We start from the raw sequence: 26,070 nt of genomic DNA, 5'->3' as shown, positions 1-26,070 counted from the left end.
GGAGACATAAGGCCTCAGGGGGACCATCACTCTGAGGACGTTGATCCCAACCTTGCTGTTCCCTTGAGGATATCGGGAAGCATTTCTTTACTTCCCACATGGACCCACTAGGACCCAGCTTGGTTATCTGCATTGTGTGGTACACACATTCCCATCCGGAGGCCTCTGCTTGGCTCTGCAGCAGCAAGGACTCAGGAAAGACCTGCTGCAAGTGCTGCTGCCTCCCTCTTGAGCCTGTTAATGCCGCCTTACTTGCTCTTTTCTCAAGCCAGGGAGCAAAGAGAATATCAAAACAACTTTTTCCTGTTATTTTGTTTACTTCTTTTCATTCTTTCCACCCCTGCCCCACTTTCTTTGCAGCATGGTTTAATCAACAAAAAGCAGTAGCCTTAGAATCACAAGTCCAAGGTTCTGTTGTTGACTCTGCCCTTAACCAGCTGTGTGGTTTTAGGTGAACAACTGTTCACGTCTATGAGCCTTTGTCTGCTCATTTCTAAAATAGGCTTCCCAGAGCCCAGGTTGAAGGGTCAGATTGAAGATGAAAAGAGATGGTATGTATATGATGCCAAACTGGAGAAAGTACTGAGAAAATACTCATTTTCTCTGAAAAGCATCCACGTAAAGACTGGAGCAATGGTTGATCTCCCAGCTCCTGATCATTTTGTTCTGTGGAGTCCTTATGCTGGGACACAGGGGAACATGTTCCATCCTTCACATTCCTCTCACCATCCACATGACTGGTCCCTACAGACAAGCAGTCACCACCCAAGACAGTCTGCTAAGTATGGACCCAAGGAACTTAGTATCACCCAAGCAGCACAGATTCACTTGTCCTTACATTCCAGATGAATTTTCTCAAATGTCCTAAAATATCACTTGAATTCCAGCCTCTTTAAGATTTGTGCAAAGTAACCTGTGAGTTTGCAATCTTCAACTCACTTCTTCCTGGGTTCTTTATCAAATGAGCTCCAGCAAAACCTACAAACATGCATGAGAGTAAAAGTCTTCTTAAACTCAGAAAGGACAACCTCGAGATCAAAATCATAAATGTTTAATTAAATGGCTAAAAATACAACATTACTCCCATCACCTAGTTAACCCCAACTCAACTCAACCGTGCTGGGTGCATTTAATATTTACTAGGGAGTGCAGCTTCTGAGGAAGCAAGCCCTCTTCCTACCACGATCTTTGTAAAAGGTCTGTTTCCTGATCCTAGCTCTGGTTGCCTTTTCTATCTGTATTTTGCCTATTAATCCTCAGATGTGAAACAGCTTGTTCACTAGTTTCCATACAATTCCCGATCCCACTGAGCATTTTCTAATTTCTTAGGCTTTACTGAAGATGGTGAAGGCTGGGTGTGCACGAAGGATAGCCACGTCCCACAGTGCCTTGCATTGAACCCTCTTATTTGCCCTGGCAAAAGAGTTTTTCATTTGCCCTTCTCTGTCCCTGATTACACAGGAGTGCCTGGCACTCCAGATTCCCTTCTTACTCTTAGGAAAGGTTCTTCATCAATTATCCTTAAAAATGACTTCTTAGAATTTTTCTTTCCTTTGTATCTAACATGTGGAAAATAAATGGACCACCTTGGAAAGGATATTGGAAATGAGGGACGCCATATTGGATAGACCAGGGACAGGGTGGGGATGGTGGAATCCTATTGTATAGCTAGTCCTTGATTCCAGGATATACACTGGTGGAAATTCCTGGTTCCATGAGATTTTTCTCTGAACAACAGTTCTTCTTTGGCCATGCTGCTGGGTAGAAGCTCCAGCCACCATGTAGGCTTCAGACAGACTTAGATGGGTCCCCAGTTTTAGTGTGCACAATGGTTAGGGTGACCCTCTCAGGGTCTTAGTTTTCTCACTTTCAACGTGGTGTTAATGAGGAATTGGGTTAATCGGAGGATCGAGGAGATAGCACCACTAATGCTTCTTGTGTCTACACAGTGGGCTCATTTATAGGTAGCCCTTGGTAGAATTCCTTTTAGACATTTGGAAAAAAAAAAGATGGGCCATTAATCAATCAAAATATAATTCAAAGGCTGGGGATATAGCTCAATTGGTAGAGTGCCTGCCTCGCAAGCACAAGGCCCTGGGTTCAATCCCCAGCACCGAAAAAAAAAAAAAAAAAAAAAATATATATATATATATATATATATTGGAGCTGAGAGCACAACTTTCCTGAGCAAGTGATATGCTTTCTGGGAATGCCAGACCCAACTCAAAGTAATCTTTAACTCGCTGGGATTCCCGGAGACTAGAAAAGTACTCTCAGAACTAGCATCAGCAAAGGATCATATGCTTCTTTTGGTGCCTGGGCTTCTTCTGTTTCAAGTACTTTCTACCTTTCTCCAGTGCCAATGCTGGGTGAAGGTCTCAGAGCTACTTTTGGGAAAACAATCAGCCTAAAATCCTTTGTCTCCCAGTTCCTGCTCTACCTGGCCCTGTCTTTGATCTGTGCCTCCTGTCCTTCTCAATTTATCTTCTTCCGTAATTTCTGTTGTTGTCTGTTTCTTACCAAGAGCAATGACATTGGATCTCCTTGCGTCCCACTGGTTCCAGTCCCCTCTTCCAGTTCAGCTCACTGCATGACTAATTTCTCCCATGGAGTGGCCAGGATCCTTTCACATCCAGAAATATTAGCGCTGAACAGGAACTCAGATACGGCTTTTGTTTAGGGCCAGACAGATTAAATGAGGTATTCAAATCACAGGTAGATTCATGAAACATTATGCTTCAGTGAATGGGAACTGAGGACCTACTGTGTGCTTGGCAGTAGGCCAGGCTCTGGGAATAAAGAATAAGCAGGATGCAGCCCTTGCCTGGTGATCCAGGCAGTGCCAGCAGGGTAGGGCAAATGCTAAGAAAATCAGACCAAAGTCTGATAGTTCCCTCCTTGGAAAATGCTCTGTGTTAATTTCAATTCTTCATTGTTTTTGATTCACACATTATAATCAAACATATTTTCAGGAGTCAATGAATTGTTTTGATACATGTATCCATTGCATAATGAAATCACTTTAAACATTTATCATTCCCTTTTGAAGAGAGCATTCAAAATCTTTTCTTCTAGCTTTTTTGAAATATACAATATGGTGTTGTTGACATCTGTCACCCCGTGGTTCCATAGAACACCAGACCTTATTTTCCTTAAAAGCACACCCAAAGAGACCTGGTTTTCTGAGTAATCTTTTCAATGAAATACAAAAAAAAAAAAAAAAAAAAAAAAAAAAAAAACCTCTCTTTTGACATTGCTACAAGTTTACAATTTTTTTTTAATGTGCATTAGAGATTGAAATGTCCTTTACCACATTTGTAAAGCAAGATTTATTTTCCTGACTTTAAAAGATGAGCAGATGAAGAGACAGGGACCCCAAACTCATGGGAACCTAATCTCTAATATCAACAGTCTTAGCCTAGGCTAAGGAGTCCAGGCTCAGACACACCTTCACTCTGTGACCTGAGTCATGTTTCCAGGAAATGGGGTCAGGGTAAGGATATGAGGCATGAAATTCACAGGTCAATAAGGGTCTCTGCCAAAGCTAATTGCCACTGTGGGCAACTAGATCTCCGTCCATCTGGGGAGCACTGAGGGACAGTGTAGAATGTACCCAGCAATCAAAACTCTGCCAGCTGGCATGTTAACCCACCAGCTCCATCACCAGTTGAACGCAGCTTCTGGAGGCAGTAACTATTTGGCACTTTGAGTTTGCCCTGTAAGTAGGCAGAGCACACAGGCATGACAGAACAGAAAACCTCAAGCAAAGAGTTGCCAGAGCAGTGAGCATCCTCCAGTATATAGAAGTCAATGTCGGGCATGAGGGAAGGGTACAGACTGCCTGCATCATGTCCTCCTTTTTTGAGATTCGCTTGGTGGGTCTATGTTGTGGCAATAGCTGTTATTTGGAAATACAGATTCTGTACAGTCCGTTGTCTGCAGCTCATGAGTTCCTTATGGGGGTGGGGGACATATCCATGGTCCTGAATCATCAGCTCCTGTTAGTGTGACTCTTCTTTTGACACTGCTAACACCTATTTATGCTTTCCCAGAATGTATATTGTAGTTTACATTTTCTCTCTTGATTAGCACTTTTTATTTTATCTTGCCGTAGAAGAAGAATGACTCTCACTTCACAATTTAAAGCTTGCATAGTTGATCCAGTGTACTTGTTAAGAGTCCCAGTGTTTTGTCCACACATAGTTCATCCCTTTGGACCAATTCAGAATGTGGTTACTTCCTATATCTTGGATAGTTCCCTTCTCACTAGGTTACACTAGGCCTGGGTGCTCCGAAGCACTGACCAACCCAATCCCAAAAGCAGAACAAAAAGAAGTTTGTAGTTCCTGGTGTTCTGGAAGCTTCTCTGCTTCTGTGACAACAAAATGAATCACTCTGCTGTATTCTTTTTAGGTGACACGAAGGTATCTGTAGAGGGCAGGATCACGGTTTATCAGTGTAATGGGTTTTTGTGGGTTTTACTTGAATTGTCTTCTCCTGATGAGATGAATCACACTGGAAAGGGAGGAAACAGAAGAAAATGAATGTTGCTGGGAAAAGCAGAGGAGCCAAATTGCAAATCACTCTCCCCTTTTTCTTCCTTTTTCTGCTGTTTTGCTCCATATTCCTTGCCACCCGCTAGCGCACTAAGTAATCTATTTGGTAGTGTGATTAACTTTATTGCTTCCTGTCCCACTAGACTGTAAGCTCCAAGAAGGCAGGGTTATTTTTATTTGTTTTATTTTGTTGAGGTCACTGCTTTGTCCCCAGCTTACAAAAGCATCTGGCACATAGCCAACACCGAAAAGATGCTTGTTGAATGAAGGAAGGATTTTGTGCAACTCACATGGTCCTTTCAAACCTGCTAAGGAAGGTGAAAGCTCGAGGAGAAGGGCAGGAGGGAGGAAGTGAAGCAAGAAGGACATGGGCAGCACTCCTCATGACTGTCAGTACATCAGACAGACGGGAGCAACTGTTTACTCGCCATGGATAGGAAAGTCGAAGTTGGCTTTCCCAGAATGGGAGACAAGGGCTCTACTGAGCCTATATAGCCAACTTCCCGTTAAAAACAACCGTCCCTCTGGTCAGACAAAATTCGTTTTGAACCTGAGTTTTGTCTTTTTCTATAGATGTTGTAAGACGAGCTATCAGTCAAGTCGCCTTGTTCTCTGAGTTTCCATTTCCAAATGAGAATTGTCATACTGAGCACTCTGTTTATTATGAGAGTAAATAAGGATGTATCTGAGAATCATTCAATACATAGTAACTGCTCAATAAATGTCAGTTTCCTCCCTATCACTCCACCCCTCCATCCTTCAAATCCCAGAGCCTCCCCCAGGCTTCCAGCCCTGCTTGTCAACACCATGCGGCAATAGCCAGGAAGGGGTGGGTTCCGTGGGGCGCCGCGTTTCAGGTCCTCCTGATTGTCCCGGGAGTCTCGGGCAGGCTATGCTTTGATAATACATGAGCTGGCAGTGAGGAGCCTCACTGCTGTGTGTATTACTTCTCTTTGCAAAGTCCCCCGTCAGGCCGGCATCCCGATGGCAATCAGCACTCTGTCCCAGCTGGCACAGGCCGAAAGGAACTGCTGCTCGCTCAGCTGCTTTGGCAGAGCTTCACTGAGCACTGGGGCCTGACGGAAAGTCAAACCTCCTGATAACACAATGCTGTCACTTCCAGGCACCAGCGGGCCAGGACTGATGGGGGCCCAGGCCCCAGGGGACTGGTACTTAGGGCTGCACAGCACACTGATAGCAGATCTTGGAGTAGCTTCTGATAGGAGTGCACACTGCCAGCTGTTAGAAAGCAAGTCCTTCGTCTCTGGGCAAGGATGCCCAAGGAAGACAGGTGAAGGATTGTGAAATCCTCTTTCCAGTGCAGCGAGAGAGGTGCAGAAGCAGGACTCGGAAGCCTTGGAGTTTAGTTCACCACATGCACAGGGTCATTATCTCCCCAGCTCGAGCCTCCTCTTCTTCATGGTGGCTCTCTCGAGCTCCTCTGGGTCCTCCAGTACAAGTGGAAGGGACTAGAATTCCACATCAGGGCTCCTCTGGGTCGCCAAGCTGGCGTAAGTCCAGGCAGTCGGAGCATTCGCTCAGCTGTCGGGGATTCCTCTCCTTACCTCTGCCCCTCTGTGCTCCAGGCAACAACAGCTTCCTGACCTGTATGGAGGACGGGCTGTGGTCCTTCCCAGAGGCCCTGTGCGAGCTCATGTGCCTGGCTCCGCCCCCAGTGCCCAACGCAGACCTCCAGACGGCCCGGTGCCGGGAGAACAAGCACAAAGTGGGCTCCTTCTGCAAGTATAAGTGTAAACCTGGGTACCACGTGCCTGGCTCCTCTCGGAAGTCAAAGAAGTAAGTGGGCCTGGGAAATTCCCCATGGGATTCAGGGAGAGGCAGAGGCAGACCTGGCTGCTCGATTGGAAGGACACACTCATTGCTCTGCAGGAGGCAGGACCCACCCACCAGTCACGCCCCTGTGTGCTGTGGGAAGCACGCAGACTATTAGGTTTGGGTAGAACAGAAGGAAGTTATTCTGGCCTGGCTGCAGCGTGGCTAAGTGGTCTCAGACTAGTGCCTTCCCTTCTGGGGCCTTCCATTTCTCAGCAGCAAGATGAGGATGGTTGTACTAGTTACCATGTAGGGAGGTTGTGAGGAGTTAGGGAGGATGTGTGCCAAGTGCTTGCAGAGTGCCTTGCACATAGTAGCTGGTCAATAAATAGTGGGTGTGGGTATCATCATTGCCAGCACCCATGAACACACTTGGGGAGGAAAGGGCTTGTGGGGCTAGAGTTTATCTCAACCCAGCTGAGAAAGCCTGACCTTCCTGCCTCCTCTGGTGAAGGACTTCTGTGAATGGCCTTTCCTTAATCCTTGTACATGTCCCACCACCCAACAGGACAGGCAGGGAATCAAGAATAGGAAGAGGAGGTGAGGCCACCCGCTGGAGTTGGGGAGGGCGTGGACTAGCCACCTGATCCTCACAATGTCTCGTCTTTCATCTCTTTCTTGAAGACGGGCCTTCAAGACTCAGTGTACCCAGGATGGCAGCTGGCAGGAGGGAGCTTGCGTGCCTGTGACCTGCGACCCACCTCCGCCCAAGTTCCACGGGCTCTACCAGTGCACTAAGGGCTTCCAGTTCAACAGCGAGTGCAGGATCAAGTGCGAAGACAGTGACACCTCCCAGGTAAGCCGCCTGGGAACTGGGGTCCACACCACCGTCTCTCCTCCTGGCCACCAAAGGTCAGCCTGAACCTCAGCGGCACCTTCGCCAGCACTCTGCACAGGCCCGTCCTGTAGAACGCAGCGCCACCACCGTAGGCGTCCACAGACTGGGCTCCGGCTTCCTTGGTCCTCTCCCCGAGCTTCATTTCTCAACCTCCAACGCTGTTTTTTTTTGCTCGAAGATTCTTAGCATGAAAAGTTGTTTAGCGTCAGAGGAGCCTCGTATGGAATCCCAGAGTCTGAAACCGGGGAGTGAAGTCTCTCTAACAGGCGAGGCAGGGCCATCCTCATGATGGCCAGTTGCCTAGCGCCATGACTTCCTACGTCTGTCCCTGGGGAATTTATGGTCACCAGAGCACCACTGTCTGTGGACATCTGTTGTCTCCTGAAGCACAGAGAGAAGGGACAAATGGTGGCCGGCAGTGCTGATGGTGAATACTGGGGGCAGGGCGGGGGCAGAGGGCAGTTTCCTCTTGGCCAGGTTCCTCTGCTCTCTTCTGGTCCTTAGTACTTAGTCTGCGCCTCCACATCCCAGGAGCTGCCTGACCACCATCTTTGACTCCTTCTCCCTCTCCATCATCCGGGCGATTTCCAAACCTTGTCCATTGTCCCTCCAGAACATCTCTCAAAGCTCTTCGGTCCCCAACACCACCACCCTAACCTGGGCCACCATCGCCTCTTTCCGGGGCCGCCATGAGCTTCTTGTTCATTTTCCTTCTGATGATGACATCGCCCTGCTTACAGCCCTTGAGGAGCCAAGCCCTCTGTCCTTGAGGACAAAGTCCCAACTCCTTGGGCAGCACTGCAGACCCCTCCCATCCCCGGTAGGACAGTCTCCCCTCCCTCCTCTGCGGCCTCTGCCTTTACCAGATCTCTGGCCCCTTCCAACTGTGCCTCCCCCATCTCCATGCTTCAGCCCAGGCCCCCTTCTTCCCTGAACTCTTTCTCAGCATCGACTTCTGTGGGGGGGCTAAGGCCCTTCCTCAGGGGTTCCCCTCACAGCACTGGCCACAGGACATTGTCACCATCTGCTTTCATTTCTCTTTCCCACACCAGTCTGTGAAATCTTCCCCTGCCCCTTTAACTTCCCAGTGCCTTCAGCACTTAGGACAGCGCCAGGCACCTAGTAGGTACCCAGGAAATGACAGTTGAAAAAGGTCATTAGACAGGGATGAAGTAAACATGAAAGCCATCTCCTTATATGTGAGTAAACCAGAACTCAGAGAGGGTGACTCAACACCCAGGGTAGCACAGCTAAGACAAAACCCAGTTGCCCCCAGCGAGCCTGGGTTCAGCAGGCAGCACCCGAAGAACCTTGGCAGCGCTCGCTCCTGGGCTTGGGTGCTGGCTTGTGTGAGCTGGTGCACACGACGGGGAGCCCTCCCATCCTTGCCGACCAGGGCAGCAGGAAGCAGAGCCGAAGCAAGCGGAGGCCAGAGGCTACCAGGGCCTCTCGCAGGCCGGGCAGCTTCCCTCCCGCACCCTCCATAAATCCGTTGCTAACAGTTACCCAAACTGCTGAGTCAAATCATAGTCTGGCCGTGGTCATGTTATCAAACTGAAACTCAGTCTGCCCGGGGCCTGCCAAGTAACTTTCATGGCCAGTTTGTATTTAAAGGAGAGGAAAATGTAAATTTATCAGGCGGCCGTGTTTGGCAGTGGGCGGGGAGGCAGGAGGCGGAGCGGGGGGTTGCTTGTCGGCTCAGAGGGCGAGGGCAGCCCTGCCAAACGGGCTCCTGACATGATGGACGTTTCTCGTTTGTACTGAAGACGAATTTCCTCTACCCTCAGACCAGAGGTCCGAGAGCCAAAGCCAGTATTCACCTCAGATCCCCTCTCGCTGGCTGTAAACAGCAGAAACGTATGGCCCAGAGCATCCCAAATCCAACAGCTTGTAAAGCGCACAAACTCCGAGCTTTCCAAACAAGTTCCAGATCCTGGCAGGAAAGGCCGGGGGCTACTCTAGGGGAAGATCCTCACACTCCCTCAGACGGCCACTAAAAGCAAATTGATAAATAAAACCTCCATTTATGCTGTGGGAGCCAGGAGGATGCTGGATCTGGAACCTGAGTTCGGATCTCAGCCTCACCACTAACTGGCTGAGGGCCAGTGACTTAACTCTGTAGGCTTCCGTTTCCTTGAGTACATGACTGCCTACTTCACAGCATCCTTGGGAGGATTAAATGAGGAAGCGGAGGTAGGATATAGCTAGGGGGATCCTTGGATTTGTGCTGTGCACAACCTGCAACACCGTCTGTGTCAGCCCCTGGGAAGACACAGATGAGCTCACCTGCCTTTGAGGTCATTCTGGAGCAGATAATCCCTGATGTGAGAAACAAAGGCAAGATTGACATTTAGCCCCCTGCTGGCTGACTCCCGGAAGTCAGAGACAGGGGCACTTGTCCTGGGAAAGGCCAGATGTGCTGTGGGAGACCTGTCTGAGCATGGCAAAACCTGGTCTCTTGCCTGAATAAATCTGTAGAATAAATGGTCCACTAGTCCCTCTAGACCAGCCCTGCCCAGTAGAACTTTCTGCTGTGGTCCAGCTGTGGTACATCACTTGCCCCCACGCGGCTTCTGAGCAGTGGACACATGCTTACCGTGACTGAGCAACTTAATATTAAATTACTTGTAATTTTAAGCAGTTCAGATTTAAATGTAAGCAGCTACTCCTATGCAGAGGATATTGCACTGTTCAGCTCCAGCATTTGTATGTTCTTGTCCCTTTAAATCAAGACAGAGAACCTTAGCAATAACTATTTTTTTAGTGTTCTATGGGTGCCAAGTCACAGTTGCAGATTCTTTTTTTTTTTTTTAGGTGAATGGCATTATATATAGATACATATTTTATATATATATATATATATATATTTTATATATATATAATGTTCTGATTATCATTCAGTTTTGTTATTTTTTTTTATTTTTACAGACTGCGTTTTGATTCATCGTGCACATATGGGGTACATCATTTCATTTCTATGGTTGTGCACGATATGGATTCATACCATTCACGTAATCATACACATACATAGGGTAATGATGTCTGTCTCATTCCACCATTTTTCATACCTCCTCCCTCTCATTTCCCTCTCCATAATCTAAAGTGCCTCCATTCTTCTCTCACCCCTCACCCTCCCACCCCCATCATCATCCACTTATCAGGGAAAACATTTGGCCTTTGGTTTTTGGGGATTGGCTTATTTCACTTGGCATGATATTCTCCAATTCTATCCATTTATCTGCAAATGCCATAATATTCTTCTTCTTTATGGCTGAATAATATTCCATTGTGTATATATGCCACAGTTTCTTTATCCATTCATCTGTTGAAGGGCATTAGGTTGGTTCCACAACCTGGCTATGGTGAATTGAGCAGCAATGAACATTGATGTGGCTGTATCTCTGTAGTATGCTGATTTTAAGTCCTTTGGGTATAAACCAAGGAGTGGGATAGCTGGGTCAAAAGGTGGTTATTTTGATAATTCCTGATGAACTTGAAAAAGAAACAGTACCCTCATTTTACAGATGTGGAGAGAGGGTCTGAGGAGACTTACTTCTTCCCCACAGTTCTGAGATAATATGTGGTGTTCCACTCCAGGGTTCTGCTGATCCCTTTGTTCCCAAGCACTTAGGGCAGCTGGTGGCAGAGGGCAGGGCTTCCCTCCCCAGGCAGTATGGACAAAGTACTGATTGTCTTGGGGTTTAATCCACCTCCCAGGCTCCTGGTCTGAGGTGATAACTCAGGCCAAACTCTGAGAAAGAAGCTCTGAGGGGTTTTGCAGGTGACTAGGGGAGTGTCCAGCCCTGATGTGGGACAGGGCCTCTGGGAGACGCATGCAGTGGGAGAGGACACAGGCCAACAGAGCCTTGTGGACCAAGCAGGCACTTGGTGATGGGTTTTAGCAACTCAGCACTGGCAAGAAAGGAAGGTGGGAGCAGGATCCACAGCACACCCAGTTCCTTCAAGGATCAGAGAGTGGCCACACAGAGCTGGCCCCTGCCTTAATGGACTCTCCCCTGGGCACAGGGTGGTTCTCATGAGTACAGTGTCCTGGCAAGTAGGGACAGCATCTTATTTCAGGTTGTTAAATGTGTGCCCACACACCAAGTGCTGCCTAGAGGAAGTCAGAAAAAATCAGAGCCATGTGTCCTCAGAGTTCAGCTGGCCCCACGGCCACCCTATAAGGGGAGACTGAAGCCCAGAGAGGAGAGGGGACTTAACCCGAGTCACACAAGTTACTGGCAGAGTCGGGCCTTAAGCTAGATCTCCGTGCCACAACACTCTCTCTGCCCGTCTTGACTCCTGGGGCTACCTGTCGCCCCTGGACCTTACGGGGGGACTCAAGGTGGGTGCGAGGTGATGGGGAGTAGAGGGAAATGACTGAAGAACAGTCATTTAGTGAGCTGGCACTTAGTGAGCACGCACCCTGTGCCAGTCGCTGGCTTCAGTAAGGCTCTGCCGTGCACAGCATCCACGCTGCCTGCTGCTCTCTGGCTCCCACGTCACCCCATTTCTCTGCCGTTATTTTACTGATTTTTATTTAATTCAGCAGAAGCAGCCTCATTCGTCTTCTGCTCTCCTTCTCCCTCCATGGTAGTAGAGACTCAGAGGCTGGCACCATGCATGGGCCACCCCTGGACCCAATTGCCTCCTCTTTCTGGCGCCCGCGGTTTCTAAACCACTGTGCTGCTTGACCTGGTTCTACAGTTCCCTTCAAGAGAGCCTCGGCTGACACTGAGCCCAGGGCGCACAGTAGGCTTCAAGCGCATCACGTACACCGACCCCTCAGTCCTCATGACGACTACATGTCCTTTGAACAGTCCGGGAAATTGAGGGACAGAGAAGTTAAGGAGCTTGCCGGAGTTTACACAGCTAGGAAGTTGCAGAGCTGGTTTTGAACCAAGGCAGTTTACGGCCATGTTCTTAACCACTCCTTGGGCATGATTCAAAAGCTCACCTTCTTCACTTGGTATCTGAGCCTCAGTTTTCAAATCTGTAGAAAGGAAATGGTTTCTCTCCTACTAGATGGTTGGAATGATTTTGAGAGCATTAGGCAGGTAGTAGGTACTCAATAATAGAATTCTTAAAGGTCTTCCACTCTCTGGATCTGAGTGGTTAAAGATGGGGCACCAAGAACATCCAGCATGGCTTTTACAGACAGGTGCATGGACACAGAGGCAAACTGTCTTCATGAAGAGTGCTCAGGGCTCTCGTGAGATTCTACTTCAGCATGCAGAACTGTGTGTTTGGTTCAGCCCCCTGACAACACCCCAACAGTGGTTTCTGGTCTTCCCAGATTCGATCCTCAACATCACCAAATCCTCTGTGGCCAAACTCAACTCAGTCAGTGATCAGCAAAAATCTGCTGTATAGCAGGTGGTGGGCAAGTGCTTAGTACCCCCAGATGTAGTCCTGAGGAAGGGTCTGAACACCAAGAGACTCCAGGGCACTGTGTGTAGAACACACAGCACAGGCAGAGGGGGGAGGGGGGAAGCAAGAGAGGTGGGCAGGAGAGACACAGCCTGACTGGTAGGTAGGACATGAGCTTAGCAGGAGGCGGGGCTACAGTGTCCTCCAGGTTCCTCTGTGGAAGTCCTGAGTGCTGAGTACCCTATTCTGAAGGCTAAGGTGTTAGCAGAGGGCCGCTGTGTTTTTCTAAGGCAGCTTTAACAGCAGAAAGTACTAGATGAAGCAGATACAGAGAGAGAGAGAGAGAGAGAGAGAGATGAGAAGCAGGAAGACCAGTGCCTTCTGCCCGCACCTTCTATGGCGAAGTCTCCCATTTGCATCTCCCTGAGCAGATTCCAGCTAGTTCCAATATATTCTCTGCTTCAAGTTCTGCTCTCCGGCCAGCTCTGGCCCATGTAGTGCTGAGGTCTGCAGCCCTACAGGGGCAGGAGGCCAAGTGCATCATAGGCCCAGGCCAAGGCTCCAGGAAATTGGGGTCAGTTTCCTGCTCCCTTGAGAGCCCAGCAGAGTCATGGGGCCTGGAGCCTGGGGCTCTGAGAGGGAGAGTCTGGGTTCTCTGTGAAGCTGCATAAATGTACCACAAGCCCACACAGAACCACTCAGAGTAACTCCACAGTTTCCCCGCAGCTACGTGCTTGGGATAGGCCATCTGCTCCTGTGACCAGAGGGGCTTCCACTACAATTGCACCCTCCTCCTGCTGGCCCAGTATAGACCTGGAGAGGAGGCCCCCTTTCTCTTCTGAATCCTGTCTCCTTGCAGCTGTTTTCTCAGACAGGGAAACTGCAGCCCACATCAGCCCTTTCAAAGAGTTTATTCATTTCCTCATGTGCTCACTCTGCATTTATTTCCTCGCTTATTCATTTACTCACTCATACATTTATTTAATCAATTATGTATTCACTTATTTTCTTGTTTATTAGAAAAATAATTCATTCCATCACTTGCCATCAATTCACCCCATCTTTGGTTGAACAACCAGTTCTGGAATGAACAGAATATCTGTTGAGTGATACGTGAATGAACTGAGTGGCCAGGCATTGTAGAAGCCCTGAGGACACGGGGCAAAATGGGGTACCATCCCTGACTTTGAGGAGCTCATTAGCTAGTTGGGGGAACTATACTAAACAAAGAGATGAGACCGGGTTGGAGACATTGAGATAGTGCGCACTGCAGAATTGGGGTGGAGTTAGGACAGAAAGGGTCACCTCAGATAAGGTATTTGCCAGGTGGACAGGGAGTTGGGGGCACAGAGGAGCTAAAAGCACACACACACACACAAACACACATACACAATAATGGAAAGCACAGTCCATGGGCCTTCTGTACTGCAGGTAGCTGAAACCGACCTCTGACCTCCCGGGCTGGAGGTGCTGAGGAGGGCACCAGGCAGAAGTGATGGGGTAGGGCCCAGGAGGGCAGAGCAGGAGTCTGAATGAAAATTTGAGGTTACCATGTTGAGTTTCTCGCCTTTTTATAGGCGAGGGAGAGCATGTGCAGCTTGTTCTGAGATCTTTTATGAGAAAGACCCCATCCATTCCCCTCCATTTCCTTGGGGAGAGTCAGAACTGCTGACTCCAGAGCCCACACCTCATCTGCTTTCCTTGCTCCCCAGAATCACAGACCCCCAATGACACCAGCCTCTGCTGTGCCCACTTTACTTCCTACCATTCCTACACGCCCATCTTCCAGAATGTCCTTCAGTTCCTTTTCTGCCTGGATTCTTCCCATTCTTCTCCATCTATCACCTCCTCTAAGAGGCCTTCCCTGGTTGTACACTCACCAGTTACCCTTCCCCAAGTGCTCACGGCCCTAGGGGGCCCTCTGTGTCACTGAGCACAGTCACGCTGACGTGGCTGCCTGTTCCCATGCCTGCCTCTCCCACCAGCTTCCTGGGCAGGTCCTGGTTCTCTACTTTTTTACCCCATGGAACTGGACAGAGAGTGGGCACTGAGAAATAGTCCTTGAATTTGGTGGCAGTTCTCAGACACCTGCAAAGAAAGAACCGCCCGTTGGAATCTTGGAGGTTGGAAGGGGCTTGAAGGAGGGCCTGTGCCTTCAAGCTGCATTTGCCTGATATTTTGTAGGAGACTGAGAAACAAACGTAGCCTATTTTTAAAAATTGGGAGGGGGTCACAACTAGAAGTAGCCCCACACCATTCTTTTGGTGCCATTACTGCTGGAAGTGAAGGAAAGAGGAAATACGGACAGGGCGGGAAGGAGGAAGGCCATGGAAGAGAAAGCTTCTCAGCTTGCCGGGTGACACGGAGCACAAGGCAGAGCCCTGACATAGGATGCTTTCTCAAAGGCTGAGAGAAAGTGAGCTTTGGTGTAAATCAGCCAAGACACACTCTCTTACTGGCTCAATAAGTAGGGGAACTAATGGGCTCCTACCATCTCAATTTTTTCTAGAAAAAAAGATAACAATAATAAATAGCACAAATCCAGGCATAATTACTTTGATTGAAATTTCCAAAAGACCACTATGCTTCGATTTTAGGAAACCTGGAGTTACATTGTCTAGAAAGCTTGGCGCAAGTTTCTTCCTGTTTAGAGCCCTCAGTTTCCCCATCTTTACAATGGAGATACTCACAGTATCTGTCTTTCACAATGACTGAGCATAAGCCATTGTTCAGAAATCATTTTGGAACACTTTTCAGACCTCTGGGAAATGAGATTTTGCTTCTTTGTATTCTGAGAGGCTTGTGGTGTTGGTGGTTGGGGTCCCTGACTTTGTATCTGTGCTGCTCAGGGACGTGGGAGTAACATCATCCACTGCCGGAAAGATGGCACCTGGAGCGGCTCCTTCCACCTCTGCCGGGAGATGCAAGGCCAGTGCTCGGCCCCGAACCAGCTCAACAGCAACCTCAAACTGCAGTGCCCTGACGGCTATGCCATAGGTATGACGGGCCCACGTGGGGAGAAGCAGCAAGGCCGGGTCCTCCCTGGAGCCAGGGACAGGTGCCTGGGCGGGCCACTGAGCAGCTCTCCACGTGAGACCCGCCTGGATGGCAGGGAATGAGACTAGACCCTGACCTTCCAAAAGGGGGTCAGAGAAGGAAAGGTGGGCAGATGCGCAGAGTCAACAGCAGAGAAACGCTGCTGAAGGCCAAGGGGGCTTCCAGAGGTAGGGCTGCCTACCTGACCCAGGGATTCGTCAGGTAACAAATAGTGTTCCAGCGAGAAGATACCATGTGACCAAGGAGCAGGAGATAGGAGAGTCCACATGATGTCTAGGGAAGTCAGAGGAAGCCCGTGAGCCTGCTTGTATTGTCACTCTTAAAATTTGTATCATACTAAATGTCCCTGAGCACCTGCCATGAGTCAGGCCCTGGGGCAAGCTCTGAAAGGGCATCATTTCCTTCCCTCTCAATAACTGAACCGATGAGACAGTTGAATCTGGAGAGGCAATGAAACGTGTCCCCAAATCCTGCGTCCTGGCCTACTCAAAGCTTGACTCCTTTCCATGACATCTGCGATGGTTCCAAGGGAGGAGCCCAGCATTTTCAAATTGCTGTTTGTGCAGTGACAGGTCAGCTTGAGAATGCACAGTGAGTGAGGAATAAACCTGGGACCCAATGCCAGGAGTTGCCTGGTTGAAGCCAGGAGTTCAGACAGATGCATCCATCACCCGCTCCACGACTTTCCCCAGAACTCAGAGCCCATGGAGTCTGACCTCATTCCAGGGCAGTGATGCTGACCCCTTGATGTGATTCCCTAATTGACCATGATGAAGAGCCCAGGGAATTGAACGTCTTTTCTCATGACCAGGGTGATTTATGGGGAAGTTGCCAGGGCTCTCTGGTGCAGGTTATCTGAGTGAGGACAGAGCCAACATCTTCCTTAACTGGCATGCTGAGAGTTGTTGCTGCATGTCAGGAATCAAGGCCAGTGGTTGGAGAGTGGAGGGTCTTAGGGGACTGTCCACCTCCTCAGATGGCAGAAGCTCTTCATCTAAACTTAGGGCAGGAACCAGCATTCCTTTGTTCGCCTAGGGCACTTGTTCTGCAAGCATCAGAGAACACCAAAGCACATGGCGGCCACTCTTTCTGATGGTTCAGAAGGAACTTTCAGATCTTACAGAGCCCGTTAATCCAAATGACCCTGACCAAGAGGGTTGTGGAGAGATGGGATCTTGCAGGGCAGCCAAGATAGACATTGTAGTCTGGGGCAACAGGTGCCCCCGTGGTGAGCAACACTGGCTGCTGCATTCACATGGGCCTGAGAGACACTGGACCTGCATGTCCATGATGGGGTCCCTGCCCCCAGTGCAAGGGAAGGCTCATGCTTGTGACTGACATTAAGCAGCCCTGTGCGAAAAGTTCCGATGAATAATGTTTGTTTAAAAAAAAACTGGAGAAGTAGATTTGCTGTGTGTCTGTGCTCATGGACACAGTCAGATACATTCACACCCACACACACACACACACACACACACACACATACACACATACACACACACACACACACACACACACACACACACACACACCCGCAGAAGACTTTGTAACCAAATGAAGCATCAAACACACATCAAATGGTAAGTTCATGCCTTATACCTACACATCATCCAAATACCACACAATTGTTTCAACTGCCCACACACACAACTGGTACATGAACCTGCATATAGCACACACACCTGCAAGACGCAAGTACACATTCTTCAGGGTCATAAACACATTGTAGGCCCCCAAATATATCAAACACACAAAGCTGCACAGAAGTCAGGCAGAGCTCACACACACATTTACACAAATAGATCACACAGCCACATATGCACATACCATATGCACATGTCATGACCATAGGCAAATGAACTCCAAGGCCTGGCTCTCAGTTCTCCCTCAGAACAGTTTAGAGAGAGAGGAAGGGGTATGTGTCATGGCAGTATTCCTTTACCCCCTGAATTTTTTCAAGGTCAAAGCAGAAAGAAAGGAATCTGTGTGACATTGGAAACTGAATGGCCTTCCCCAGAACCCAAGGGACCCTAGATGCCCATCCTATGAATCTGTTCTCCAGGATGGGTGACAGGTGGGCAGAGACCCAAGGGCAGAGAGAGAAAAGAGAACTCAGGGAACAGTGAGAAAGGAGGAAAACATGTTTCTCTCTGCCTTTTCTGGACTCCCCACAAAGCCCCTGTTCAGCTCCCAGGCTGAGCCCTGCCTGGGGAGAGCCCACCTCCCTAGGAACAGGGTTTTAATCGGAGGCCTCATAAGCCAGTGAAGTCACGCGGGGTGGGGGCCGGGCTGGAGGGCCCGGTTTGGAGTCACCCAGCCCAGCCTGGCTCCCTCTGGTCCCTCCCAAGCAGCCTGGGAGGCTTGTGTGGCAGATAAAGAGCCTGCAGAAGGTTGCTGCCGCCACCGCTGCTGCCACCCGCCTGCCACCTCCCCGCACCTCCCGGGAAGGGGAGGCGGGGGCTTGGTGAGATCACCACTCTGTAATGATGCCAATTACGGCTCATATATCACAACACGGCAGCCTGGTCCTGCAGCCAGGAGCCACGGCTTGGGGGAGGGGAGCAGAGAGAAAGGAAGGCAGGAAGGCCGAACGGCCACAGAGCCCAGCTGGGGGGCCCCCGTTTGGACCCCGTCTCCCCGTCTTCCTCCCTCTTGGGATAAGACAGCCTTTGAGGATTGAGAGCTGCATCTCAGAGGAAGCACTCCCCGCAAGAACCTTATCACCACGGCCTTGTCTCAACGTCGCTTCCCAAAAATCTCCTTTCAAACTGGCCTGGTGACAAACGCAGACCTCTAAGTCTCCCCGGCTCTGCCTTTTCCCTCTTCTTCTGCCCACCCCCCATTTTTCCCTCTCCTCTGCCCTTCACCACCTCTGCACTCTTCACTGAGCCTCCCTCGCTCTTCTCTCTGTGTGGCCACTTCTTGTCCATCCAGAGCCTCAGGCTCTGTAACCTGCCAAAGGGGCATGATGACACCTGTGACCCAGGGCTGGAGCTGCTGGGGCCTGCAGTGATTTAGGAAAACCACCTGACAAGGCCAGCGGTCTACATGCATGTGTTCAACACTGTTCTGGACATCTCACCCCAACTGTGTCCCTTCTTTAGCCCTTGTAAGCTTCTTAGCCGGAAGACGGTGGGAAGACGGTGAAAGGCAGGGCCGTGGAGGGAGTATGTACGTATGTGCGTGTGAGCGTGTGGGCATTACCTGTGCGTGGTTGTGCCCGCATACACACGTTATGTATATGTGGGAGGAGGTCTTTAGAATGGCTAATAAAATGGGACACTCAAAGAAAAGAGTTGGCTTACTGCTAGTGACTGTTCAGTGTTCCGAGGGTGGTTTTGGCACCAGGGCAGAGAAGTAACCTCCTCAGTCTCTGGACAGATTCTAACAGGGCAGTTCTTGCCCACATGGATACATACCTTTTTGGAGTCCTGGGGACATTCAATGGGTTAGACTTTATTTTCAGGAGACCACAGAACGTGTGAGGTCCGGGTGGAGAAAGAATGAGCCAAGTCATGGTCAACCTGCCAACCCACAACCTGAAGGTCAACCGCCTTCTCCCAGAAGTCCCTGGACCAGGCTCTTCTGTGTACTAAACCTGTCCCTGTTAATCATCCTTGCTACCATTGACTCATTACCTGATTCATTTTCTATTTCTTTATCTGTTTAATCCATCATTTACCCACTCACACATCCATGTATGCACTCACTTCCTCCTTCATAAGATACCTAAATACCTGCCCTTCTCTCCTCCATCCATTCTTTCATGCATTTCCTCCTCCACTCATGACTCACTCACTCATTCAGTCTTTCACTCATTTCAGGCTCTGAGCAGAGAAAGGGGAACACAGACAGTGCTGACCCCATGGAGTCACAATCAGGAAAGAAAACTATTGATATAACAATTGTTGAACAAACAAGAAGTGTCAATGTGATAAATGCTATGATGGATGCCTCTAAGGGTTGTCCTGTCAAGAAGCCAGGGCGTCCTCTCTGGGCAAGTGGTACTCGTGCTGAGGTCTGGAGGAGGGTCATGAGTAACGTGCAAGTTGAGGAGGAATGGGAGGGGTCCTGAAGACCCAGGAAAGGGCAGGGACAAAAGCTCAGTGGAAATGGAAGTGTGGGGACTGCAGAGCTGGGTTGCATTTATGTCCTCATCTCTTACTTGGCAGATGCCCAGGGTGTCAGGTACTAGGCGAGACTCTGAGATAAATCAACTCACCCCTGCCCTCCTAGACAACACTCCACCTGAGGAGATGGGGCAGAGAGGGAAGGTGAGGCTCATCAGTGCCCCACAGAGTGATCAAATGCAGTAGTCATTGAGAAGATGCAGAAATCGGGGTAGACATCTTGGGGCGGTTGAACTAGGCCTTAAAGACCTGATAGGGTTTGGTCACAGGAACGCAGTCTTGGGGGATATTTGAAGAGATGGGATGAATAGGAATGGAAACAGAGGTAAGGAGTGTGGGGCTCAGATGGGAGCCCAAGTGTAGTTCAGTGCCATTGGACCAACTGAGTCCAGAAGGAGGTTAAGGGAAAGAAGGCGAAGCAGATCATGAGAGGCACTGATGGGCAGGCAGAGTGGACTGGACTTCATCCTGGATGTGGGCAACACTGGACAGGTTTCCGAGCAGAGGAGGATCATGACCCAGCTAGGCTCAGGGCCAAGGAAATAGCAGCTTCCAGCTGGACCGGGGACAAGTGGATGGAGTCCGGGAGACCAGAGATGGCCCTGCCAAGGGAGTCCACTGCTTTCCACTGCCCTGAGGTTCAGACAGCCATGTTCCCTGGTGACCAGGAGCAGCAATACCCATTCTGTGGAAATCTAGCTCGTGGCCACTGGAAGACAGGGGCTAAGATGCCACCTTGTGTTGTGCTTCCCTTCAGGGTCAGAGTGTGCCACCTCGTGCCTGGACCACAACAGCGAGTCCATCATCCTGCCCACAAACGTGACCGTGCGTGACATCCCCCACTGGCTGAACCCCACACGAGTGGAGGTGAGTGACCAGGGCCATCCACCTGCAGCTGACTAGGAGGGAGATGCCATTGTAGAGCCTTTGTCATGTCCCCGCCCAGAATTCATCCTTTGCCCTTTTTAATCACATTTAATCATCACACCCACCCCTGAGAGTGGAGACTAACTCCCCATCCTTTCTCCAGGCTGTAACTGTTTAATACTTCCCATCAGGCTCTGTGCTGAGGGACTTTTATTTAACTATCCTTCTGAGTTCTGATGAAAGAGTAGGAATAAGAGTCCTAATGTATCTAGTGTACAGGTGAGGAAACTGCGGCACCAAGCACACGTAGGTCGGGGACACAGAGCCAGGTCGCAGTGCAATGTCAGGCGCTGTTTGGCTTCTCAGGCGCCCTCCACATAGCTGTGCCTTCTATGTAGCCCTGGTTTGGGGGAATCTTTCTTCACGCTTTACCGGTTTAGTGGAAAGCCATTACTATGTGGCATTAACCACAGGGAATAGTCCCCTGTTGTTTCTGGAGCACTTACCATGTTCATGTGCCTGGGGCGCTGCACACAAGATGGTACCAGGGAGGGAGGGGGGGTGGTTGTCTGCACTCTCGGACACTGAGACCTCAGAAGTGTCGTGAAGACCCCAAAGCAAGGGCTTGAACCCAAACCCAAGTCCAAACGCTCTGTGCTTCCCACAGCACCAGGCTCACCTGCTCCTGGCCGGATAACCGTGGTGGTCCCCACCTGTGACAGTGTCAGTTTGACTCTGAGGTTGGTTGCTCTCACTTTCCCTTGTGTCGCCTGATCAGTTGGGGACCCCCAGCTGATGTGGAACCCACTCTTGTCCTCCAGGACATGGTTCCCAGGTCTCATGGATTGATCTGGACGTTATTAGCTCCTTACCTGGGAGAAGTGAGAGGAGCTGGGGGCAGGTGAGGTTCAGCTAGCTGTATCTCCTCCACCAGCCTATCTGCTTGGGGTGCTGGGAAATGCTGCCTGCCCGCCTGCTGCAGATTGAGCCCCGGATAGCTGGGCAGAACCCGATATGGGGTGTACTGTTTCTCAAATGAGCTGAGAACACGGTTTCCAGGGCTTACTCAGCGCTCTGGGCAAGTGGACTTGGCCAGAACCCTGGGCTCCTCTGAGCACCCTGGCCTCCGTCTCCCTCCACTCTCCTTCCTCTTTCTCTTCTACTCCACTCTTTTCTGTTTCCTCTTCTTTTCTCCAATTCCATTTCCTTTTACCCCGCCCCTACTTTTCCGCTCTTTTTCTCTCTCCTCCTCCTAGCTTGTTCACCCTGGTCTCTCTTTCTGACCACTCTTCCCCCACCCATCACCGTCCTCTCTTGTCTCATTTTTTCTACATAGTCATTGAAAGTTCTGAGTCCCTTACCTTAGGCTCCTTCATCTGTTTCTTCCACTTCAGGGTGCCTTTCCCAGTTCCCACCCTTGAATCCCCACACGGATTCTCCCAGAGTGCCTCAGTGCGCATGGATGTGCTAAACACCTGAGTCACATTCTCCGGGCAGCTGGAGAGTCCCAAATCCCAGGTCCTCATTGTTCAGAGAGAGAAACTGAGGGAGGGAGGGGCTGGAGTCACATGGGCAATACAGCTGGACCCCCAGCCAGGACTTGTGATTGGCAGCTCCGCCAAGCCCCAGAGCAGGTGAGTGTTACTCATCCACAGAGCTGAACAAGAGACCTCCCTGTCACCCCAGTATCAAGAGTCTTCTTGGCCTGGTGAGGCTCTTGCTTGAGGTCTTTTCCACCCCTTGAGTGAATTCCCACCCTTCTCTCTGTGAGCTGGGGGCACTAAAGAGTTCAGTTGTAATTCACTGTGAAATAAATCCAGGGATTTGAAAGCCTGCAAGCCGCCCACCCCCCTAGTCGCCCACCCGCTGCCTGCCTGCCCCAGCCCCCACCCAGTTTCCCAGTCTGCCTCCCTTTATTGATGCCGGCCTACCGAGAGAGCCATAACGAGGTTCAGACCTCCACTGGTCTCTGGAGGCCTCATTATCCAGGAGGAAAAAAACGTAGGAAAAGGGAGGAGGGCGAAGGGCATAGATTGATGACTTCCAGGAATAAGGCAGAAACGCTGGCCTCCGCTGCACCCTTGCCCTTCATGCGCTGAGAGCTGCAGAAGTAAAGCTGCTGGTGCAGGCATTTCCAGGCCCGAGGAGGCCCCAGATAGCTCCTCTGCTCGCTGAGGGTTGCCCTCCATGCAGTACTGCCAGGAAGATGGTTGCAGTGAGCTTCTGCTCCAGTGCCTCCTGCTTTTGCCCCAGGGTAATATGAGAGGGGCCAGAACTGCCATCAAAGGATGCCTTCTGTGACCAGGCCCTGGGCCAGGCACTCCCCATCTGCACACACACACACCCCTGCATAGTAGGTGGGTATCAGGCTACTTGTGTTTCTTGTAGAGGAAATGGAATCTCAAAGATGGGGGGCTCTTGCCTAAGAAGTTGGAAAGAGACCTGACCCAGATCAGCCAAATGCTACCATTTGCTTCAGAACCCCCTACAGCCCCTGGGGAATATAAAATAATAATAACAAAGGCAAGGCACATTTACTGATTGCTTACCAGGGATGTGCAGGGGAAAAAAAAAAAAAAGAGGTAGTTTATAGCATTTGCCAATTTCTGTGGTGTAAACACTTCCACCAGAGCAGGTGTCAAGGTCTCTAACTATCCATTACTGAAAACAAAGTTGGGAAGACACAGACGCTGTTGGCCTTCTTGAGCCTGTGCAAGCTGCAGCCCACCATTTGCATTTACCCACAATAGACTCTGCATGTACTGACATGTCTGATGACTATGTAGACGAGCAGAATGTCAACCTTGAGTTCATGCGTCATGATTACAACACCAGAACAATGAGCTTGTGCAGGCAGGATTGTGGTCATCTTATTTACCATAGCACGTACCTCAGTGCCTAGTACACAGTAGATGCTCAATAAATATTTATGGTCGTTGAGTCAGGTGACAGAGGCTGTAGTCCAAGTCCTGGCGCCTTCATGCTGTACATCCAGGGGAAAATTCTATCACTGCTCTAGGTTACAGTTTCTTCCTTTGTGAAATGAAAGCTAGGCCTAGATCAGGTGCCACAAAGTCAAACACTACAGAACCCGGCAGGTAGGGTAAGTAAGGGAAGCAGGTTGGCATAGTCTGTATATTAAACATCTAGGCATGTTATTGACTTTAGTGATCATAGTGTTTGCTATAAATACTGCATAAAGACAGAGAGACTGACAGAAAAATAACTTACATGCTAATGGTAAGCATGAGGCTTGGGTCTAGTCAAGAGCAGCAATGTGGAAATGCGGGCCTTGGGTGGCCACATATTTTTTTTTTCTTCAGTGCAATGAATCCAGAGTTTTTGAAATCTGAAATCTCTTTTTCTTTCCTTGTAATATTGACAAACTAATTCTGACCTTTGTAGTCACTTGAGTGCCAAAGAAAACATTTCTGCAGGTTGTGTAGCCTAGAAGGTGCCAGATTGAAAGCTTAGGAAGAGATGGACTCTTCCAGCCTTGATATCTGAATTCTGCAGAGGGAGACTTTCCCCATCAACTCCTAAGGAGCATTTCCAATCTGCTCCTGCAATGCCCTTAGCTGAGGGATGCTGGCAGTTGTTCATCAGTTGTTCATAAGAGGCACCCCCCAGGATTCCTCCAGGTAGGAGAGCCTTTGGCTCTAACAATGGCTTCCGAAAAACAATGGAAGGAGGAAAGAAAGGAAGGGAATGAAATAGGGAAAGAAGAGGGAAGAGACCATGTATGTTGCATGCTTTCATAGATGCCACCTCACTGTGTCTCTGTCGCATGTGCCTGACTTTACAGTTGAAGATGAGGCTCAGAGAGGTTGCAGCTGCCTGGTTTACATAACTAATGTAGTTGAATTAGCTCATTATGCTTCATTCCATCCTTTAAGTCAACCATCCTCCACATTTCGAAAAATAGACACATGTAATACATACAGAGGATGCAGAATTCCTCCCCTGAAAAGAAGAGGGCATGATGAACAGCCATGCCAAGCGTCTAAAGGTCAGAAGTAGAAAGCTTCTGAGTGACTAGTAAGTCCTGTCCTTCTGCCATGTAGATAAAGAGACCAAGTTCCCAGGAGGGGAAGTTCACAGATGAAGAGATGAGCAAGAGTCTACTGAGTAATTTCTCATTCACTCATGGACACACGCATACATTCACTCCTTTGCTCATTGGTTTGTTTGTTCCTTCATACTTAAAACTGATTATGTACCTCCCAATGGCAGGTTCCTGTAAACACCAGGGACTTCCAGGAGAGCCCATGGAAGAAAGCAGAAACTCAATGACAGATAACAGACTGATAATACTAACCGACATGATTCACTAGGAGTAGGACCTGTAAGTCAGGGAAAAAGGAGAGCTCATGTGAGAAGACATCTAAGAGGTGGTCAGATCTGGGCCTCAGAACGAGGAAGTCCTCTTAAGACTCTCTCACATGTCTTTGACTCTGATTGGGACCAGCCTCCACTGGGCTCCATTTTTTTTTTTTTTAGAGACTCTGCCTCTCCTACATTTATCTCAAAGCCTCTCCACCTTCTGAACCTTGGTCTTCCCATTGTTTGTGTGAGTGACCTGTTTTAATACTGATAAATTCAGTAGCTCTGAGACTAAAATAGAGTATGGTGTTCAAAGTGTGGACCTTAAAGTCAGACAGATTCAGGCTTAGTTGTCACTGTGTGTGTGTGTGATTTGGGGCAGGTTGTTTACCTTCTCGGGGCCTCAGTTTCCTCTTATAGAATCCAGAGTGAAAACTAACACCTATGACACGAGAAAGCTCTGAGCACAAAGCTTGGAGCATAATATTCTTTTAACGTCTTGTGCTGACGGTGCTGACGATGGTGGTGGTGGTGGTGGTGGTGGTGATGGTGGCGGGTACTGCTGGTGGTGTAGCTGGTGATGCTGATGGTGACGATGGCAGTGGTGCTGGTGGTGCTGGTGTTGTGATGATGTTCATGGAAGCCAGAAGGAAAAGACAGTCTACTCTCCCTGTCCACCAGTGCAGGAAATGGGCACCTTCTTAAAACTCTGGTCTGAGAAGGTGCTGCCTGGCCTAGATGCCTTCACTGGCATTTGTAGGAACAAGGCTGACATTGGAGGGGCCCCGTCTGGGATCTCCCACTCTTGGTATAAACAGCTTAGCTTTTCTTCAGCTCCCACTGCCTGTCCCCTCGCCCAGTCCCCCCAGCACACAGAGGGGCCCTGTAGTCAGACAGCTGGGGCAAGCAGCCCTGAGTCATAGTGGAAAATCCAAAAGCCTTGGAAAGATAAATAGGCTCATGCAGATAGTATAAAAGTCCTTTTCCTGAACTCACGTCCGGTAAACCTCCGTTGACAGAAACTCATGACATTCCTACAGATGGATTAAATTAGCTCTTGGATAAACAGGAGGAGGGATGGGGGTCAAGTCCCTGG

The 26,070-nt window shown here is 49.5% G+C and overlaps 1 protein-coding gene across 1 annotated transcript in view; it reads left to right on the top strand.

Moving 5' to 3' along the window:
• Pappa (pappalysin 1) overlaps positions 1-26,070 on the top strand; it is a 232,457-nt gene that overhangs the window by 182,277 nt on the left and 24,110 nt on the right. The window contains exons 16-19 of the mRNA XM_047524822.1: positions 6,143-6,353; positions 7,014-7,185; positions 15,447-15,594; positions 20,542-20,651. Coding sequence (XP_047380778.1) covers positions 6,143-6,353; positions 7,014-7,185; positions 15,447-15,594; positions 20,542-20,651 — 641 coding nt within the window. The remainder of the gene's footprint in view (positions 1-6,142; positions 6,354-7,013; positions 7,186-15,446; positions 15,595-20,541; positions 20,652-26,070) is intronic.

Source organism: Sciurus carolinensis, chromosome 14 (assembly GCF_902686445.1).
Source record: "Sciurus carolinensis chromosome 14, mSciCar1.2, whole genome shotgun sequence".
Classification (NCBI taxonomy): domain Eukaryota; kingdom Metazoa; phylum Chordata; class Mammalia; order Rodentia; family Sciuridae; genus Sciurus; species Sciurus carolinensis.
This window is presented reverse-complemented; position numbering and strand designations above follow the sequence as displayed.